General features: G+C 44.2%; 1 protein-coding gene across 1 annotated transcript in view; it reads right to left on the minus strand.

Annotated features, from left to right (window-relative positions):
- The window catches only part of LOC311211636 (tolloid-like protein 2), a gene marked incomplete at both ends in the record, with an annotated part of 81,513 nt that overhangs the window by 29,592 nt on the left and 29,927 nt on the right, over positions 1 to 21,994 (minus strand). The window contains 5 exons of the mRNA XM_084290505.1: positions 818 to 923; positions 1,219 to 1,397; positions 1,751 to 1,868; positions 3,532 to 3,702; positions 6,091 to 6,165. Of these exons, the coding sequence (XP_084146631.1) occupies positions 818 to 923; positions 1,219 to 1,397; positions 1,751 to 1,868; positions 3,532 to 3,702; positions 6,091 to 6,165 (649 nt within the window). The remainder of the gene's footprint in view (positions 1 to 817; positions 924 to 1,218; positions 1,398 to 1,750; positions 1,869 to 3,531; positions 3,703 to 6,090; positions 6,166 to 21,994) is intronic.

Raw genomic sequence — 21,994 nt, forward strand, 5'->3', positions numbered from 1 at the left:
AAAAAGCCCCAAAGGCATATTTAATTTCAGCAACAAAAAAGCTCTTGAGAGCATGAATATTTGGGCTCTACCTCTCATCCCCTTCACTTGGGATATATCGTGAAGGAAAGCTCCTATTCTATTTATGGAAAAACCTTCAAAATGTAGCAAAATGGAGCTGGTCATCCAGTAGCTCTCATTCCAAATCCAGGACATAAATAAGTATACTAATTTCACCTCACCACACCTTCCCAGTAGAGCTCTCTGCTCAGAAAATGGGCTGCATCTGGAGGGACGACATGGGAGTTAAGGGCAAATAACACCCCACACAGAAATTGGCCAATTAGCTGGGTCAGGAATGGGGCTGAAAAGTACTCCATGAGCAACCCAATCACACAGAATTACAAAGTTGCAAGGCTATGATCTAGAACACATACACAAACGGTTAAAAATACCCAAGCAATTAAAAATCGTGACCTACAGTTTCAAGTCCTTGGCAAAGTTGCTGGGGGCTCAGAAGGTAATATTGTAACTCAAAAGCAAGAGCAGCACAACCATGAGATTCAAAGCTGATTTTAGCATTATCCCCTTGCAGATGGGCAGATACACACACACATACACGCTGGCTGGGAAGGCTGCAAAACATGCTAACACAGCTTTGGAAAGTCTCTTGGATTACCAGTATTAGGTGAATACAGTAAGCAGGGAAAAAACAGTAGTCTGCAATAACTCTCTTCACATACCTTGCTTTTTCAAACAGATATTTCTCCAGGTATTCTACACAGCTAATGATGACTGCTAAAAATAGTAGTAAGGACAGATAGTCTATAATTCTCACCTGGAGAATGTGTTCCTAGCATAGTGCATGATGCTGTCAAAGTCGTAAGTCTCTCCCAGCGAGTTCACTTCCCCAGCTTCCATCTTTAAAAAGTTGTACTCCTGACCTGTGTTACCATACAAAGTGAAAAAAAAAATCACTTAAAAAGTTTAAAAAAAAAAAATCCTTCCTGATCTAAGAATCTAGAATTAAAGGAATATCCTCCTACATTCCAACAGTTCCTGCTGGACATCCAAAATCTCTACTTGTTCAACTATTTCGGCCCTTATTCTAGGGAAGGACTAGCAGTATTTTTATTTCATCCCAGCTCACAGACCACTAGGGTTTTGCATAAGCCCAGCAAGGAAGACAATTTCCACCCAGCCAAAAGCAAAGCAGAATAACCAGAAGTGCCATTTTACCTTGCTGTATATTCTCCCTGATGATTGTGACATGCTGGTCTCTGTCAGGCCGTGTGTGCTCATGCCAGAAACCTACCACATGACCCAGCTCATGAGCCACAATCCCAAATTTGTCACAGTTCTTTCCAATGGATATGGCCTGAGGGCCCCCACCTCGGCGGCCCACATATGAGCAGCATCTGGAAAAGAAAACCCACAAACCCATACAGGTCATCATTGAATTGGGAACGTCTGAGACAGGGACAGGTCAGCAGTTTCATACACTATATGTACTTAAATGTGCAAGTGTGTATATATATACAGATATATATAATATGTATGCATGCACACAGTTGTATGTGTATGTGTATCTAGAAAGAAATAATTGCATGTTTGTAAAAATGCATACATTCACCTTAAGTGTTATCCTAGGAAAAGAATCCATAAAGGACAGATTCCCCCCATATTTATTCTGACCAGAGACAGACTTACAAAGCCATATAATAAAAGACACATCTGCAACATAGCTTCAGGGAATGTATGTATTGCTTACCCACATGTTCTGTATGTGAACACAATGAAACTCTCTTCATCAGTTCTCTCCACAAATGTCACACAAGTGTGCTTCTCCCAGTGTCTCATAGCTTGCTTGAAGATAGCTCTTTGGGTTCCTGAAAAATAAATCCAAGAATAGCCAACAGTGAAGGCCTGGCTTTCAAGAAAATCTCTAACAGATGTTATAGGAATAGGGGTACAGTCAACCTTTCCAATAGTCAATCCCATACCTGTAGACACCTACAGGAATCTGAAACCCTATTCGTACTTCTGCACTAACTTACTGTATCATAGTTTTCTCTCTTTCTGTGTTTGATGAATTAATGGCTCTAATTAAACAGGCTACAAACTTGATTAAGCACATCAGTATTTCTTCATAAAAAAAATGTCACCTCATCAGGTAAAGGTCACTCTGGCATAGCTCCTGAGTATTCTGCTCTGTGCACCAGTTACTCAGTGACATGCTGCAACATAAAATCACCATGCACAGCTTTCAAGGCCCAGGAATCTCACATCACTGCTACACGTGCTCTACAAAACTGAGGCAAAACTATTGCCAGATAATTTATCTTTAAAATCAGAACCAAAAGCAGTATTGTAGCTAGAGGCGGAGTGGTCTGAGGGCTGTGTAAGAAGGCAGAGATACACTGCTGGTCTGTGCTTGAACTCAGGGACAAATCAGGAGTTGAACAGGAAGACGCCTGCAAGAAGGGTATTATGCCTGGCTCACACTAGCAAGAAGACAGGCAACAACACTTTGCCTCCCCAGGGAGCAGAATACCAGCAGTGGTCACTCAGCTGCTTCCAGAACAGTCACACAGACAGCCAGGAAGTGATGCCCCAGACGTGGCTCCAGGAGGCCTCACTACAGTACTGTCTTTCCAACATAGCCCCTGGGATACACAGGGCTACAGAGTAAGCTGCCACTCTCAAGAAAGACTAAAATGTGAGAAAAGGCCAGAAGTACATTGAAAAAGTATAAGGAATGCAGAGACAAGTTTCACAGGGGACACTTATCTGAGACAAAACACCAAGCTGAATGTAAGATAGAACTGCACTACTGCAAGAGCTGCTTCTTACAGTCACCCAAAAGGAAGGATGGTGTCACCTTCTCTGGATGGTTAGGGCAGTGGGACACACACAATATAGAGAGGACTCTCTTGTCAGACTCTGAAGGATGTGGATGTCTATTCTCTGACAAATCTGTGGGACACCTGAAGCTAACAGGCTACTCAATATCCTGCTAGGTTACACATGCCACTCCTTTTTTATGAGGTGAACAGACCTTCCCATTAGGGCTTCATGGACTCCTAGCAGAAGCTTGGGTGCCAGAATGAGACCCAGAATGAGACAGGATCTTAGTGAACTTGTTAAGGAGGTCTTGAGGATCACCCCTAACTGGCAGGAGGAGCAGGATTGGGGAGGTAACCCCACACTGTACAAAACTGCCCTGCTCTTCCAGCTGCAGAGAGGGTCCCTTTCTGGAAACACAGGGTGTAACTGTAGTTCACAGGTGCTGGTCACTGAAGCAATCAAGAAAAGCAACCAAGTCACCCAATTATTTCTTGGACTCCAAGAGGAGAACCATCTCTCCGCACACTTCCATCTCAGGCTTCCACAGCGCACAGTTCCTTGTGCAATCACACACTCACCACCCTACCTCAGGAAAAATGTTCCCCAAAATCCAAGCCATTGGTGGGAAAACTGCTCCCGAGATCTCTCACACATTTTGTGACACTCACCCCTGAGCAAACAAGGAGCAACATTTTCACTACTGACCTGTGAAATTTCCTCCGATCACATAGGGGATGACTCCCCCTGGCCAGATCCTCTCAGCCCTGGATGTGGTTGCCCTGCGCACTCTGGGAGAGGGTTGTGTATCCATCCCTGACTCATCTTTATATTCCTCCTTCTTCGGTCTCCTCACGAGCGTTGTGTTCTGCCTGCTGTCTGCAAGACAGAATGGCAATACCATTTAAATCCTCTTTAGTTCCATGTGCAGCCCTCAGGTAATACCCTGGAGCTTCAGAAAAAGAAAAACAGAAAAGGCAAGATGTTAAACCAAACCAGAAGCCATAGCCAGATTTGCCAGTGATTTATTTGGGACTTGGCGACAGTTAATCTGTGAAAACCTGGCCCTTCTTGTCATGGACTCTCACTATGCACTATGACAAACCTATTCTCCCAGAAAGGTGTAAAGGGACGCCCCTGCTGTCTCAGGCTACCTGCTCTCTCAAATAGCAGCACTCTCTCAATACAGGAAACATATACAGATCGGACAGACGATCACTGCTAGAGGAGGGATGTTTAAGGTGGAAAAGTTGATGCATTCTATACCTAGTACAAATCTCCTTGCTGAACCTCTTTGTTTTAATGAAAAGGAGCAATAATATAAGAAGAAAAACTGAACAGGTATCTCATTTCTTGCTCTGAAGAGGCAACTCTGCTGACAGTGGCTCCTTGGTGCTGGAAGGCCTTTTTGAAGCTCCAAGAGGAGAGATCTAAAATCCAGCTGTGGTCTTGTGATTCGTATGGAAATCATCAAGACTGGCTACAGCTTTGTTTCTCCAGTCAGGGCCATGGGCTGCTGGGTTGTGAAAAAAACACCAGCCCCGCTGAGCCCTTCCTCCTGCGATTAGAGGGGCTGCTGAGAGTGTCTTCTCCTATTCATCCTGCCAGCAGAAACAGGGGTAAAGCAAACCACTACTGTCAAGGCTGAAGGGACCAAAACAATTGGAAGGAAATTGAGGCAGTGCAGAGGAATGGAAGGAATGAACTTCAAACCCATCCTCCTGTTTCATCAGGCCCTGCCCTTCCGGCTAGAGGGCTTGCTCTCAGCTGTAGGACAAGGCTGGAAATTTGCCTTTTGTTCCATTTAACTCTGGAGCACCTCCCCAGCATGCTGGCTGCACCAGCCACTTCAGAAGCTCTCCCATCCTCAAACCAGCTGCTGGACCCTGCAAGGAAGATGCTCCACTGTTGCAGGGTTCCCATAAATAAGAACTGCCCTTCCCTTGTTTGCATACATCTATCCCACAAAGGTACTGCTGGGGCCTTAGAAGGGCACAGCTGCCCTCTGAAACTCACTCAGGGCTCTCTCAGACTCTTTTGGTTAGCAGAGGCAGCTCAGGTTCATTCTGACAGCAGCACCAGCCAACCTCTAAGGCGAAACAGTGAGGTAGAAGCAACCTGCCAGCTGTTCAGGAGATGTGAGCAGCCCTGACATGGGAATATAGTAGCTCATGAACAGGACATGCCCCCCACAGACTGACTTGCTGTGTGGTCTCTCTGCTTCAGTGCCTCTGTCTACCAGGGAGAAACACCAGTCCCTCTTGCACACAGTGGTCACAAACGTCTTGTACAGAGCACAGCAACCCTGTGGGAATACCTGTAATATTGCAGGTTTGGAGCAGTACCCTCCTTACAAGATTGGGAAAAAAACAACTGCAAAACTTTGCCTAGGTGATCTCCCAGCTTCAGGGGAACAGAAGCTTAAATGAGTTTAGCTGAAACATCCCAACAGCAAGAAGCAGCCAGCTAGCATTACACACTCTGCTTTGGAGACAAATTGTTTTGCTGCCCAGTAACACTTGTGGCTACCTATATGCATTGGGTATGGCTGGGATGGAGTTATTTTCTTAATAGCAGCCCATACGGTATTGCTATGGATTTGTAGCTATAACAGTGCTGATAACACACCAATGTCCTGGCTATTGCTGAATGGTGCTTGCACTGTGTCAAGGCTTTCTTTTTCTCACTCTGCTGAGCCCTTTCCACCCAAGTGAGCAGGCATGGCGTAGGATGCAGCTGGGACAGCTGACTCAAATTAGTCTAAACGATATTTCATACCATCTGACACCATGCTCAGCAATAAAACTGCAGGGTTTTGTATTCCAAGGTAGCCATTGCTCAGAAACTGGCTGAGCATTACTCTGCTTGTGTTAGGGGGTGAGTGAGTGCTTTTACATCACTTGTTCATTTGTTGTTGTTTTGTGTTCCCCTCCCTGCCCCTTTCCTTCACTTCTTAAACTGTCTTAATCTTAACCAATGAGTTCTCTTGCTTTTGCTCTTCCTGTTCTCTCCCCCATCCAACTGGGGGAGAGGGAATTGGGTGAGCTCAAGTGTGGATGCTTGGGTCAACCCACCACACCATGAAAGGCAAACCCACCCTTGCAGAGAGTCCACCAACGCCAACAAATGCACCAATACAGATGCCTAGGAAGGGCTGGTCTCCCAGGCATGGAGTCACAGGCCTATACACAGGACAAAGCTTTGTTTTACAGAGGATAAAATAGTAAACAAAAGATACCCAAAGGTCTGGGTGGGGTACCACATTACCCTTTTTAACTGCTTTCTTACTGTCAGTTGAAGTGGCATTCTCGCTTGGCGCAACAGACTGTTCTCCAAGGCCTCCTGCAAAAGAAAAAGAGCAGAGACATCTGGTGAGTACACTGTCAGAACTCTGACACAGGAAGAACAACTGCTGTCAGTGAGGCCATTTGTGTGTCTGCTGGCCACAGAAACTGGCTGCTTTACCTGTACAGGGAGCAGGAATTAAAAACCTGATAACGCTGGGCTCTTTTCCTGGATATCTTCCTAGACTACAATGGTACCTTTCAACTCATAATCACCCTGTACCTCAGTTTCCCCATATACTGAAAACGCAAAAAGTCTCTTCTAGGGAAGCCTTTCCATTCTGCACATTGCAACTTAGGAACACCACAGACACCAAAGAGCAGCTATACACAGCACAGAAGGCTGGGCAACAAGACACTGAAGACACAGAAACGACATGGAAAATCAACCCAGCATCTCTTTGGCAGGAAAGCTCTCCATGTTACTGTAGTAGGAAGAAAAATTCAAAAATCATGCCTAGGGTCAAAGAGCACAACACGAGACAACGAGATGTATAACACAAATAAAATGTGCTTTGGGACTACATCCACTGCCTTAAGCAGTGCCTCTAACACCATCCTTGTTGTCACCCTCCCTCATTTCCCACCCTAGTATCATGGGTCCCTTGTGAGAAGAAGGGACTGGGCTGATCTCTGCAGAAGTATCAGCAAGAGCAAGCTTCTATAGTCTTGGTGGCAAGGTGAAGTACGAAGAACATGATCAACCATCAGATGCAGCAAGTGGGATACTGTTACTCATGCAGCACTGCTGCACCCAGTGTAGATGCTTCAAGAGAGATGTCCCACTTTCAAGAGAGCTGGAAACGTTCCATTGCATGAAACAGTCTAGCTTTGCCAGCTGGAAGATACTCTGCTCTGGAGCTGGCTTCTTGCAAAACCTCCTCCAGCCCCTCCAAGTAGGCAAGAACATGGGGAAAGGTACATCTCTGACACCTGGGAGGAAGGCATCAAATTCTATCCCCCCAATATTATGTTACAAGAACTAATTAGCATACCAGGAAAGGCATGATTGGAAGAGAGCAATAAAATGAACCAGAGGAAAATAAAATACCCAGACTCTCAGCTGACTATAGGTTAAAGCTTCCTGGTCCAAGAGACACACTAAATCAGGGAATTGTCTCCCAAAGGAAGTGCCATAATTTAACAGAGCTTGACTGGACAAAAGCCACTAGATGTGTGAACAGGAACAAGCCTGATTCAACAAGATGGATTGCTCTGAACTCTATCACTCTTTTCCAGCCCCAATGCCCCATCCTAAGATTTCCCTTTGTTTTCTTTCATACCCAGTCCTTGTCACTTCCTTAAGCCCAAGCTCAACAAAAGTTCCTCTTCTTAGTTAAATTTTACATCCCCAGGACTTTTCACCCTCCCAAAGTACACTATTCTTCACACAACATCCCATTGCATTTAAAGGAAACCTCAACCAGCCATTCACCACCAGAATTATTAACGTATGTGGGTTTTGCTGAAGCAAAGGATAATTTCGTATTTCTAAACAAATGCAGCTTGCAGTCACAAACAGATTGCTTCTTAATTGAAATTGGGAGGTGAATTATATGGTGAATTAGGAAAAAAGAACAACTCTGCATTGAGTGAATTGTTCCCCTAAAAGGGAACTGCATGGGATTGAATTGCAAATGATGGCACCAAACCCTGCAGCCGGGCCCCTTCTCCTGCACCCAGGCTGCTGACCTCTGCCGTGCAGCAGTGTCATTTGCACAGACTGCTTTTCCAAGCTGTGAACACATTCTTTCCCAGAGATCAGTGCAAGCCTTGGTTTCTTATGCAAAGGAGATGTTTGAATAAATGAGTGTGACTAATGAAATCTAAAACATCTTTGCATATTTTGTCTCATTGTAGCCCATGAAACGGGAAAGTGCTACACAAAAGCCAGATATGGGTGCGCAGATACACCAGATATTTTCAAACATTACTAATCGCACTAGGACAGCCAGGGAGCACCCACACCCTTCTCTCCCCCAGGGGTATTTTGAAATCATATTTGAGAATTTTGGAAGACACTCTTCTGATTCTGATTGGGCTTTTAAACATCTCTTATCCTTATGATACCTAATCACATCCATAACGACTTGACAGACATTTAATCCTCTCTCCTTATTCTTCCCAAGAGAAGGATAGTGCATGATAGTGGCAGGACAAAGATAAGTCCCTGGCATGTTATCAGTAAAGTCAAGAAATGCACCTTGTGTCCGGAAGCAACTGCACATAGACTGCAGGCAATGTGTGGGTCCTGTTGCTCCCTCAACAAGTCCCTGAAGTTGCACCTTTCTGTCAGACTATTCTGTCACATCAGAGAGTAGAGTGGATTCCAGCCATCACTGCTCCAGAGCATGAAATGCCCATGTATGCATTTAAGCCTATTATCACTAGAAACATTGAAAGGGAGAATGCAAATTTTCAGTTTGATGCAATGCCCTGTATAGTAATAAAAAGACAGACCTGATCTACTACTTACAGTAACCTTTAGTAACGTAAGCAAAAGAGGGCTGACTTTCTTGTTTTTTAATGTATATCCAGCAGTTATCAAGTCCTCTAAAATCACTTTCATCCTCAGTACTTCTTATCTGTTGCTGTGCCAGACCAGCCATCACACTGGTTTGATGGCTATAGATGGCTGGTATAGATCACAAATCTATAGATTTTGTTTGATCATGCCTCTGTGTACGGAGCTGTACTAAATCCTCAACGTTCCTTTAGCTCCCACACTTCTATGATTCTCTCCTTCCTAATGATTTGTAGGAATTAACAACCCCAGCTGAGCATTGCTGGACTCCCTTGCTCGATAACTTAGCTCCTGTGCACAGCCTGACAAAGACACAAAAGATTCTCCTCCCAGGCTGGAATATTTCACCTTCAGCCTAGAGTGCACTTGCACGACAATTCATTTTTCTATTCCCCACAGACCAGCACTGCCAAGGGAGCTTGCTTCCAGTAGCTTAAATGCACTGTAAGTCTGACTTAAATCCACCACGCTTACAATCATGGCTGAAGAACAGGTGCCTAAATTGTTTGCAAAAACTACAGAGGCAGCTTGAGGTGATATGTAAGGGTCCAGTGAAGCAGAAAGCAGCAGGCTGTGGCATTGTCGGAAAGAAAGCAGTTTCTCCCCCTCTTCCAGAAGAGAAAAATGAAAACCCAATTTTGTTTAAAGGAGTCCAAGTTGCTCAGCTGGGACCAAAATAAAAGGCAGCAGATTAAGAGAAAGTGAGCACAAAGTATGCCAAGAGTTGGATAAAACTGTACTATTTGCAGTTTCCTTCTGCCACTAGCACAGGCAAAAAGACATGTAATCCAAACAAAGAGCAGAAACAGACTCCATACAGTATCCATAGTGCCCACAGGAGAGGTTGGGACAAGGAGGACACCTTACTAATTTGTTTGAACTGTAAATTTGTCTTCTACCAGATGCAAGTTAGGCTTGAGAATATATTTATTGTTGCATGCATTCTGTTTTTTTTGTTTGTTTGTTGTAAAATGCAAGTAGACTGAACTACAGAAGACAGGGTGATGAGATCCCTTGCAAAATAAAAATTCCATGCTTCCTTCCACTTGATCAAAAAGCATGAAGGCCTTGTTGTTTAACAAACGAGAGGAAAGCCAGACAAAGCAGCTAAGCAGTCTGCTAATTAGGACACAAGCTGTGGGCACGAAAATACACACCACCGTCCTATTGAGGGTGCACACTGTATAATACCCCCATAACACTGCAAAACTGCTTGAGAGGCTGCTGTAACAACACCTGTATTCAAGTTTTTATCTGAAAAGTTTTATCTGAAAACTAGTTCAGAGTCAGTTGAGTTACCCACTAAGCAAAATTACTAGAACCTTAATTTTCAGACTACGCCTATCTAGAATTTTAGTTTAAAACCCAATGATAGTCAAGAAGAATTGTAGGTGTCTGAAAACTTGCAGATTGAGAACACAAAATGTTCCTACATGGGCAGCTGGATGAGATGAAGCTCCAACATCTCCCTTTTTTCCAAGATGAAAGAACAGATAATGTCCAGATCAAGCCCTCTCACCTTCAATGCAGTTCCACGCCAGCATAATTTTTTCTCTCCAGACCCATGAAGATCCTCTCAACCATGTTCACTGGATATCCTCTTCTTTTCCTGGCTGCTTTTCATACAGGGGAAGGGCTACATAGCTGAACTTGGGCAGTAGCTTCAACCATTACGTTTGTCACCTCCATCAAGGGCAAAGGACTCTCCAGTGAGCCCTGGTGACTTTGCCAGTTTCTCCTGCTTTTCTAATTCAGCAAAGAACTTGACTGTACAGATAATTATCTGGTTTCACATGAACCAAACCTCAGCAAGACTTTTTAATATGTCTTATGGTGGAGGAAAAGCCATTTCAGAGCTCAGGCAAAATCAAGGAAAAATGCATTATAAATTCAAAAAAAAGATTTCGAATTTAATCTCCCCTCCTCATGCCTTAAAATTCTTCACTTTAATAGTTTTATTCAACACGTGTGTTAGTCACACACCATAGCTTAGAGTTTGGATTTCAAACAGAGGCTACAATGAAGAATCAAAATATAAAACGAGAAGTATAGGTAACATTAAGCACCCATCTCTTTTCAGAGTTTTAGTTCTGGTAAACTCTGTCATATTATGACCATCAGGGAAGCTTCTGAAAGCATAGGGTAAGACAAACGATGTTACATGCTGCTTTTTAATTTCCTCATTAACCAGTGGTCAACAACTTTTTAGGGCACACAAAACCCTTTATTGCAATGGATTTTCTAACCACAGAGAAAGTGATGATTTTATTAAAACAAGCTCTGTTGGGAAAATGCATTCAGAATGCAGAACAGATGTTTCCCAGAACTGGTAGAGTCTATAGAAAAACCTTTTCATAAACCCCAGGGCCCTGGAGATCTAAGCAAATAATTTGAGATAGATCCTTTACCATTTCCTGTCAGTGGAATAGCTGACGTTCCCTCAATTTACTTAAGGAAAAATAAAGTAAAAAGGAAAAGATTTCCAAATTCCCTTCAGGAATCTGTTTTTCTTATTCAGAGTAAGCTGACTAGCTCCAGTAACTCAGGAGAGTCCCAGGGTTCAGAGGTTTGACAAGCAGATGTGTCATGTCCACGTCAGCTCTGCAAATGCTCGTGCAGGAACAAGACACCAGCCTCCCAGAGAAGTTCACAAGAAGGGAAAGGTGATCACAGCTAAGCAAATGCAGCACTGCCGAAAACATGAGCTGTAAAGCACTTTATGTGTCCTTCTGCTGGCCATCCTCTGCAGGCAGAGCAGAAGCATCGGCAGCATCACTCCCCAACACCCCGTGTTTTCCCTGGGCACTTCTGGGTTTTCTGGTAGTGGCTGCATCACTTTTACACTGTGACACATCTTCTGTTTTTAAAGAAGGTGTTGCAAGGAGTGGAAGAACCTGAACTGACCTCTTCACCAGTCCTTCAACCAAGAGTCAATGCTGAAAGGAGCAATACTCTCTGGAGACTGGGAAGGATTGAGAAGAATGGAAGAGGGCCTTTTCCTGTAGGCTATTACCAACCACCTCTTTCCCTTGGGGGTAAAAAAGGGACAGACAGATGGGAGAGAAAAGAAAGCAAGCAACCTACAGCCTGTTTCTTCCAGTGAGAGTCCTGCAAGGTTTTTTAACTCAAAAAACACAGCCAAGTGAAAATGAAAGGCTAAAGTGACTACACAACTACTTCCACCACGTTCATGTCTCTGCTGCACAACCAGGTTTGCAAACCCAGCGTGCAATCACTCCCCTCCAACACATCAAAGCAGCAATATGTAGCACCAACTATGCTCTGTTGCATTAGATTTCCTGTGAATCCAAACGATCAAGTTCTGTTTCTAACAGGTGCCTGTTTCTCCATGACAACCTTCTTGATTCACAATAATCCTCCTCTTACCTGTCTCTCCTTTGAAAGTACAGGAAAACAGAAGTGAACCCCCAGGTGTTAAGGAAATGGTAAGAGCTGGCTGGGGTTCATCCAATGCTGTTCTGGTGGGCAGTACAAAACCTCCTGGCCCCCTCCTGTTAACATCCCTTTCCCTCTGACCTGCACAATCTAATTGCTTCAGCCTTTCTGTGCTCTCTTGCAGCATCCCCCTGCTCCATTCCAGCTGTGGACTCCCAGGCACAGCCAGCCAGCTCTCCTCCCACTAAGCCCTTCTAATCCTTTTGTTTTCCCCTTACCTTGTTTTTACTGGGTAACAATTAACTCTAAATGAAAACATTACACTGGAAGCTGAATTTTGTTTAAAAGCAATTAAAACTCCTTCCACGGAGAACGTGTGGTGCAAGCATGGGGTACTTTCTTCCAGACTGCCTTCTGCCTGGATATTCAAACGCTCCCAGTCCTGTAGCTTCCTGGAGAGTTTTTGATGCCTTCTGCTCCCTCATGGGGTCTGTGCCATAGCTAACAGACGGATGAGGACCCTAAGCAGATACAGCAGTAGAGACACTCCATTCGCTTGGTTACCTACCAGCTCAAGCAGAGCTCATTTAAAGGACACCCCTGACTGGGTGGGAAACTGAGGAATGAGCCAGCACAGAGGCCATAGGGCAAGTGGGGCCTGGCTCGGGGCTCAAAACACTTTGTGAGTTTTAGGTTGGATGTTAAGAAGAACTTCTTTACCGAAAGGGTTGTTAGACATTGGAACGGGCTGCCCATGGAAGTGGTGGAGTCACCATCCCTGGAGGTCTTTAAAAGACGTTTAGATGTAGGGCTTAGGGGTATGGTTTAGTGGAGGACTGTTAGTGTTAGGTCAGAGGTTGGACTCGATGATCTTGAGGTCTCTTCCAACCTGGAAATTCTGTGATTCTGTGGGAGCACAGATGTGGCTGCCGTTGGGTAGCCTCAGGTCAATTCCAGCCCCACACCCAGCAGACCCCTGCCTCCACCCCAGCTGTGAGCCGCAGCACCAGGAGCTGCTCAGCCAGGGCACCAGCCTCCCCAGTGGGCACCCAGGGAAGCTCTGCAGGCCACGGGGAGCGAGACCATGACAGGCAGCAAGCAGAGCAGGAGCTACACCTGAGCCAGCAACTCCAGGTGGCATGCAGATAAAGGAGCCCAAAGAAGGCCTGAACCTGAGAAAGAGCTTCTCTGAGCATGGGGCTAACCATTCAGGCATGGATTTCTGTTGCTGCTTGCTGCTGTTGCAAGGCCAGGAGCTGGTACCTCAGCAGGTCACAGACCAAAAGCAGCACTGCCTCAGGAGCACAAGACCTACATTTTCACAGTGGACCTATGCACGATGCCACTCCGCTCCAGGTGCCATCTCTCAGCTCCTTGGTGAAACAGATGTCTGAACCGTTTGCAGTCATTAAAAAAAACAGCGGGGGACTTGGGGTGTAAGTGGCAAAGTGAACTTTCTTCACCACAGCACACTGCCGCACTGAGAGCTGCTGGCAGAGAAGTTACCCAACCTGGCCCAGGGACAGCTGCACTTCAGTGGAAGAATCAAATTGGTAGAAAAGCAACTCTCAAACCTCTGCATCTCTGCCACAAACCGACTCGAGGATTCAACAACTCCATCAGTTTCAAGAACAGCAGTGAATCCTCCCAACAGACACAGCTTTCTAAATCTCACACTATCTTCTCTGCAGAACAGCTCTAGGAAGTGAAACAGCAGGATAAGCTGAATATTTCCTTTTGCCTGTGATCTTTGCCCCAGAGAAACTTGTTACCCATTCCCCAGGGCTGTTCAAGTCACCATCTGGCCTCAGAACTGCAGCGGCAAACACAGCACAGCATTTCAGCCTAAAACTAATTTGCTTTCTTTCCCCACTTGACAGCTGAATAAATACTTTGTCCTTGCCATTTGAAAAGGGGAGCTGCAGTGAAGCTTTTTTTTTTTTTTTTTTTTTTATCCACTGTAGCTACAAACGCCAGGCTTCTTTCCAAATTAGGCCTGAACAACCAGCTTGAGGCAAACACATTTATTCCACAAACCTAACTCCTTTCTGTTCACAATCGACCATGAGCAGTTTACAACTTTTTCTAATTCATTTGTTATTTGCTATTATTCATCAAGTCATTTCGGCTGCTGATTGTTTCTCGGATTTGCCAGCTATTTCACTGAATGGGGTAAGCAACTTTTATTTTGTGGGCACAGCAACATCCCTGCTTTAAAGGAAAGAGCCTGAAGTTCAGAGCATCCAAGCTAGCCTCCCAGAGTTACCATCCTGCAATGGCTCCTCTCATAGCTTCTTAGATCTTAGTCTTTCACTGACCATTCCTATCTCCAAATTCAATTGCTAAGCCACTCATAGAAATGACAAAGAAGCATACACAGTTGAGGCAAATTCAATTTTTAATTTGAGCAAGTATTCAAGGAAATTAGGCACTTGCCCAGCTCTGAAACAAATGCACGAGTTAGGCAATTCCACAGTTATTGGCTAAGCGCTGTCGAATTTTACAATTAGGGTAATGGATTTAACTTCCAATGTAATTTCCATATGGATAAACCAATCTCCTCAAGTACATTTGCCCATGTGTTCCCAGCATCACAGTTAATTAATATAAATCTATTTAATAACCTCCACTTAAACACAAAAGACTATTCAGACTCTTCTGGCACCAGTAAAAGGAACAGTCTCCCAGTGTGTTACACCAGCTGTAGACAAGACCTAAAGAAAATTTAATTAAGAGCGATCAAGAGCAAGACAGTTGCAAACAGCAATCAGATGTTATAAATGCTCTACATGGTGACTACCCCGGCTCCTTAAAAGAGTATCAATGCCATCTTGCACCAACTTTCAGGTACCTGAGACCTCGCCAAAACAGAACCTGGGGGACGGACAAAGCTGTGGGGCTGGGAGCCAAAGACAGGCAAAGCCAAGCAGGTAGCAACAGGGATTCGGCACTGCCTGTGCAGTGAGAGTGTGTAACAGCTATTGCTCTGATCTCCAGCTATGCCCAAATTGGGTGATGGCACCACAATGAACAAGAAGAAGCTATAGAAACAGGCTGCTTGGAAGCAGCTTGGACTACAGCATCAATGTATACAGTTTTTGCAGTTGTCTTTGTGTGCTTAAAGTAAGTTAACTGCTCACTAACAAAATCTAAGCTGATTGATTTCTGATGTGCAGCATTTGACAAGAGTGATACTGAGTTGTCATCTTCCTGGTTTATTTCTGAAAGAAGCATATGAATTAGATTCATAGGATAAACACTACCAAAGTTACCACTAAGAGTGCCTAAGTAATATATCTGGGAAAAGAAATAGCTGGAGAATTTTGTTACAGTGCCATTTGTTAACAGCATTTTAATCTGAGCAAAATTTCAGAGCTCAAAATCATTAAAAAAAAAAAAAAAAGGAAGAAAGAAAAACCTATGAAAATCTGAGTGTTGAGTGCAAAACAAAAATGAAACTAATTATTTTGACAGGTGGGAGAAATTCAGAAAACTTGATTTCAGGGTACAATGCATTTCCAAAACAAACTTTGTCGTGTATGTGACCAGTTGCCATCAGGAACCTAGACAAGAGGGAAAACAAAACCAAAACAAAACTAAATCTTACTCCAAGGGGGACACAGAGCAAGTAGCAGGGCTGTGTTGTTCAGGTTCTGCTCTAGCAAGGGCCAAATGGTATGCTCACTTACTGCTTGGGACCTTCTTTAGTCTGCCCTGCAGGACATTTATCACAAGCGAAGGGGGAAGAGGAGATAGACTTTTATTTCTCTTGTGGTGAGTGAAGCATTTCTCTGTTTGTCATAAACTGAGTTTGGAATACCACAGCCCACTGCATGAAGGAACACCGCAATGCCTGTCCTAAGCAGTTCTGAAGTAAAGTGTCATCCTGGAAATTCCCTAGTTCAAAGAAAATAAGATCTCACGTACCTTTTGGTGCAACAGGTGGAATACCTCTTGTTACTACATACACACATCACAAGCAGCATCTCACTGCCTAGGGAGTCATTGGCAGTCTTCCATTAACATCTGATGTTGACTCAACCATTATTTAGTACTCAAGGACCACTCTCTCACCCCATCATACTTCAAGGACACATAGGGACTGTACAAACCACAGCCTCAAAGTGGTATGAAAGTAGGAAAAAAAAACACCACCAACAAACAAACAAACAAAAAAAAAAAAACACAACATACACACTTGTGAAGCAAGGGTAAGGGAACACTAAGACAGCACTTACCAGCATGTGAAAGCTCTCCATAGGTATCCCTTAAGGAGAGCTTCTTAGGAGGCAGCTAAGGAGAAGAATTAACTCTCTTTGTTAAATAGAAGAAGGAAGAACCTGTATTAAGCTGTAATGGAAGACCAAATGCACAGGACCCTGCCTGAGCAGGGGGCAAAGTGAAACTGCCCCATGAGGAAGGAGAATACTGTATTCAGGGCAAGGGGCTACAGGGGACTGAAGTAAGACAGGGAATCTCTAGAGCAGGAAAGCTGAATGTGCAACACACAGGAGCTCACGGAGCAAGGAAGTCAGAAGAATCACTTGAACATACAAGGGCAAAGCAAAGAAATGAGCTGCTGCTCTACACCTCTCTTGTGCTCCCACATTAAACCACTAATGGAATTCTTCCTTACTGGAAGCAAGCGGTGCGGAAAGGATAAAACAGCACAGCCAAAAGCACAAAGCTGGCCTGTGGTGTGCTTTTGGAAGTATCAGCTACAAGGCCTTCCAGAGCAGAATCTGTTCCTGTGAACTGAGCCGCAGCTCACTGGATGGCCAAGAACGTATCACCAGCGCTCTCGACCTGAAGCTTGTGGGATCACCCCACAGACACTGCCTGCCTGACAGACAAATCCCACAGCAGTGGCAGGATGTGCGGCTGGCAGCAGAGAACAGGCCGATGTGGCTGACAAGCCAACTTCTCTGCTCCCAACAGCCATGGATCAGGGTGATTCAGGGCTGCTTTTTCAATCTGGTAAGGGACGCTCTAGGAGGTCTGGCCTCCTTGCACATACCCACCTCCCACACTTTCACACACATCTTCTCTCTTCTCTCTGACTGTCAGGTATGAGACTGGCAGACTATGTTCCTATGACTAGCAAAGGGGCATCCCCCAGCAATTAGAAAGAAAAATCTCCCTCAACATGTTCCCAAAAGGACTACAAGATGGCACTCAAGAAACAAAGAAGAAGAGACGCATTTGGAGTGAAAGTATCAACCCTAAAGATTAGTATTTGTTAACAGTACAGCCTTACACACAGGAGGAATTAGAAGGTTCATCAGCTACAGCCAAGGGTCACGAGCCTTGAGGCTATCATGTTTATGATGGAGAAAATCATGTAGGTTTCAGGAGGCTGCAACAGGCTTGTAAGATTCTGGTATCACAGAAAAAACAAACAAACAAACAAAAAAAACCACACAGTATCTGCTTTTCTGCGAAGAAAAGTTGACTGGCTTATTGCACAAAAAATGAGCACTCAGCCCTAGAGGATTTATCCAATTCTTCCAAAGCAGAACTCTTGCCCTGCCTTTGTAAAACTACATAACTATGGGAAATTCATTTCATGGTTGCCTTCTCTGGTAAAACCCCCGACTGAATGGACTCGGAAAGGTGAACATTGGGGCTAGTCATGGAAAAATCATTTGGCACAGCTAAACAAACTTTATCGTCAGGCCAAGCATCAGGCATGTGCCACCTACTTTTCCACAGAATGGGCTGAGACTCCTCTTCCTTTTTAGAGACTGCATGGACTGCAAAGAGATATCCCTAGCATGCACGTCACGTTGTGGAAAACTAAAAGGAAGTATGGACACAGATGAACTGAGCCCTCAGACAGCTCTCCCAAAATAAAGATGTTCCTCTACCCATATAAGAGGAAGCAGCCTTCACCAAAGATTTCCCAGTGGAAGAGCTCTCAGATGTGAGTTATACCACATGCATAGTATTCGTGTTGCTCCTGGCCAGTTATGGTAAACACATTTCAGATCTTCCCTGGAATATCAGTCAATCACATCTCACAATCCCTTCAGCTCCTAAACTAAGCAGTCTCTCCCAATGTGAAGCAGTGGAAGTCCTGCTTGTGACTGCTTTGAACACCTCAAGCATGCCACTGATGAAGAAGTCTTATTCTCCATTCTGAGGCTAAACAATATAACTCTTAGAAGGAGAGCTGCACTGTAGTAAAAGGTCCTGCAAACGATCCAAATTTATGTGGGAATTAATGCCTTGTCTCAGTAATGTAACCAGAGAGAAGTGAAATATGTTTCAGCGGCTGCCAACCCACCACACTTTGAAAGGAAAGCTGCTATGCAACTAGAAAAGCACTGCAGTCATCCCCCCTGCAGCATGCAGACCTTCTAGGCATGCACTCCCACAGCACTGCACAGTCTTCCCTTCCCTTCCAGATTTCTTCAGGGTTTGCCTCCACACCCCAAAGCAGTTTATGCACAGTACTTGCCATGAGCAAGTCCTGAAACAGAAAAAGTCCTGTGAAACAGGGTGAAACAAGGTGACCACAGACATCCCAAAACACACACAAAAAAAGAAAAGCAGTCTGCTGTAGATGTGGGCCTTGTGCAGAGCTGGTAAAAGTAGCTACTTTGCTGTTTCACAACATGCTCAAGAACAGCAAAGCTGTGCAAAAAAAAAGTGCGCCAGTGCGCCAACAAACCAGCTCCCTGCTATTATTAATAGAAAGTTTAATTCAGAACTCCTCTTTGCTTAATTCACCAGAGAATAACTTGCTTGCACTGGGCTCATGAATTTGATACCAGAGCCTCCAGCCATTCGTGGCAGCCCCTGTCACAACACAAGTTATTAAATACCTTACATGGTTCAAAGGCAGTTCCCACTGTTATTTCAGTAAAATCCCTGAGATCATACATACCCCCGTTCTGACCACACTGTTATCTGAAGTATTACCTATTCTATCCCATGAAGATGCTCTATAAATCCTTCCTGAAACTGATCTGTGCAAGTGTGAAAGCTTCATCAAGGCCTTCAAGCCATGAGCCTAAAAATCTCTCAGTATCAGAGGCCAAGAAAACCTAGTTTGAGTGTTCTTGAAAAGCATTCTTGGCTGCAGCAGGATGTAGTCACTGCCTCAGCAGCAAGTCTAACACAGCGTGGTAGCACTGAGGGCAGCCAGACTCCCATGTCTTCTGATTTGCCAAAGTAGAACAAACACGAGACAGATTTGCCCCTTCTCACCCACAGGGGTGCCTTTCAGGACTTGAAGTTGCCTCAGTGATACAGAAATCAGGAAAAAGAGATAATATACCAGTAAATTCCACTTAATCCCTAAACTGCCTGAAAAGACTTAAATTAGGCTGTTAAGATTAAATAGGCACGTCATTCCCAAGGCACAGCAAGAAAAGAAAAGGCCTTCTTCCTCTGTGACTAATGCTTCAGCAAATAAAGCAATACAGCAAAGACGATCACTTTGCACCTGAGGACTCGATCTGAGCAACTGTGCATTTTCACAGCCTGACAGTGGATTTTCTTGTTTCCCCACCTTTCAAAGCCATCAGTGAGTTTTCAGCAGCACAGGAATCCTCAAACCTTAAACTCAAATTTCTTCTGAACGACTGATATTGTAAAGCAAGTATTTTCAATAAGCTTAAAAATCTATAAGACTTTTCAAAACGATAAGCTGTTGGACATTTTTTCATCAAAATTATAAGGAGTTGGTGAAGGACATGCTGAGAATAGCACCCACTGGCAGATCTCCAGACACCTTATTCGTTTCATTATGTTTTGAACCATTACTGTATCTCTGCTGGACTAAATCCTAAGGGTATCCACTTCAACACTATCCCATGAGAACAACTGATTTTCATAGCGAACATGACATGCAGACTTCATCCCACAGAGGCAGGGAGGCAGCTATCAAACATTCTAAATGCAAAGTAACACTTTCCCTTTACCAACAACCCTTATTCTTTTTCACCCCTTTAGCTGCAAACCATTTTAGGGAGAAGGAAGAAATTTCCTGTTTAGCATATTTTTATATGGCATTACATGTTGTAATAACAGGAGGGTATGGAGGACACAATTTGGCCTACAGAATCTCTGCTAGTATAAAAAGCAACAAACAAAAAGAACACATGCAATTCTATTCTATGACCTTAGAACCTAGGTTCAAAGGAGAGCAGCTAAATGAGGGAGGAAAGAAACAACACTGGATGTTTAGAATTGGGAATAAATCTTCAGGAAAATCCTGAAAGGGTCTAGATGAGAAATGAATTAGTTGGTAGTTATGAGCTCTCTTGTAAGAGCATGTCTTGTGGCATTTACTCAGAGTTCATCTGCACCGTTCGCAAAAACTCTCTATTAACTCACAGCTCAGAGTTTTAACTGAGAGGACGGAGATCAGCACACATACTCCACAAAACCTGCTTGGACTAAATGAGATACAATTAGCTATAGACTGTCATCGTGTCTGTCTTTCCCTCTACAGAGCCTGAAGAAAACCCCACTGCTACAGAAGTCTCTGAGATTGATGCTTTGCATGCAAGATGCTATTAATACTGCCTTCTGCAGTATTCAGCTGCCTCACTTGTGCTCTCCCTAACAAATGAAGCTCCTTTGGAACAAATATGGTTTAGTGGAGGACTTGTTAGCGTTAGGTCAGAGGTTAGACTTGACGATCTTGGAGGTCTCTTCCAAACTAGATGATTCTGTGATTCTGTGAAAGGAGACTCCCCATGTGAATAAGGACTTTCATGTCATAGTCTTGACATGTACTTTAAATACATAAAACAAGAGGTGCAATTTCCTGTGTAATGCCAATTCCCTGCGTGACCACTCACACAAAAGAATCGAGGCACACTGGACAGAGACATCCAGACAAGGCCATCATTACTGGAGCTCTGAAGCAAGGTACCAAGCTGGGTACCAAAGCAAAAGCTACCCCTAACTGTAAGCCAGATGTGACCATTCTTCAAGGGGACCTCCAGAGAGTTCTCAGCCAATGTCCCTCAAGGGAAAGGAATTGTGACCCTGCTCTGTAACTCCACCAGGAGGACAATGTTACCTGGTCCCACACACAGGCAATGAAACACTAGCTCTGATGTTTACTGAGAAAATGCTCAGGGACAGTGAACTTCAAAGCATCCCATTCTCACAGATGCCAAAACAAGGGCAAAGATGCTTCAGCAAAATAAAAGGCATCCCACTCTCAAGTAGGTTTACAAGTTTTAAGGGTCTAAATTTCTGCAAGGAGGAAATTAATGCAGGAACCAAGGTTTGAGCACCTCCATGCTGAAATTAAGCTCAGCACAGAGCTCTGCAGCAGAAGGCTGTCCTCAGACCAGATTCTCTGCCTCTTTCTCAAAGACCTAGAGAAGGGCACTAGCTATCTTTCTAGACAGGATACTAGAAGGCGGCAAAGGGGAACTGGAATGGGAAACCTTTCCACATCTGGAAGTCTCATCCCTTATCAGCCAACACACAGCCTTTACAAAAATAGATCATCTGCAGGTAGATCTAGGTTTACTGGAGAAGGCTGTCCCTCATCATTCATCAGGGCATGCAAACTGCATTCTTCCTCTGGAGCCTGCAACAAGCTTGTAGAGTGTATGCCTACAAACAGCCCAAGAGTGTCAAGTAGCACTTTTTTCACCCCTCCTCCCACTCCTCTCAGCTAAACAACATTTTCTGAGGACAAGGAAACAACACAGGGAAAGAAGAATGCCTGGCCCAATAGCTTGTTCAGAACCGCAGCTCCCAGATACGAAGAGCCTGTGTGTCTGTACATACGTATTAAGTACTTCCTCCACTATACAACTAATCCGATTAGCAGCTTTAGGAAATTCTGAAATGTTATAATTCAAGAGGTCCCACTCATAAAAGGTCTTAGACTGTTTCTGTACAGAGGTTGCATTCTTCCCACTGGAAATAAAAG

This window comes from Netta rufina, assembly GCF_964035555.1.
Source record: "Netta rufina genome assembly, chromosome: 7".
NCBI lineage: Eukaryota > Metazoa > Chordata > Aves > Anseriformes > Anatidae > Netta > Netta rufina.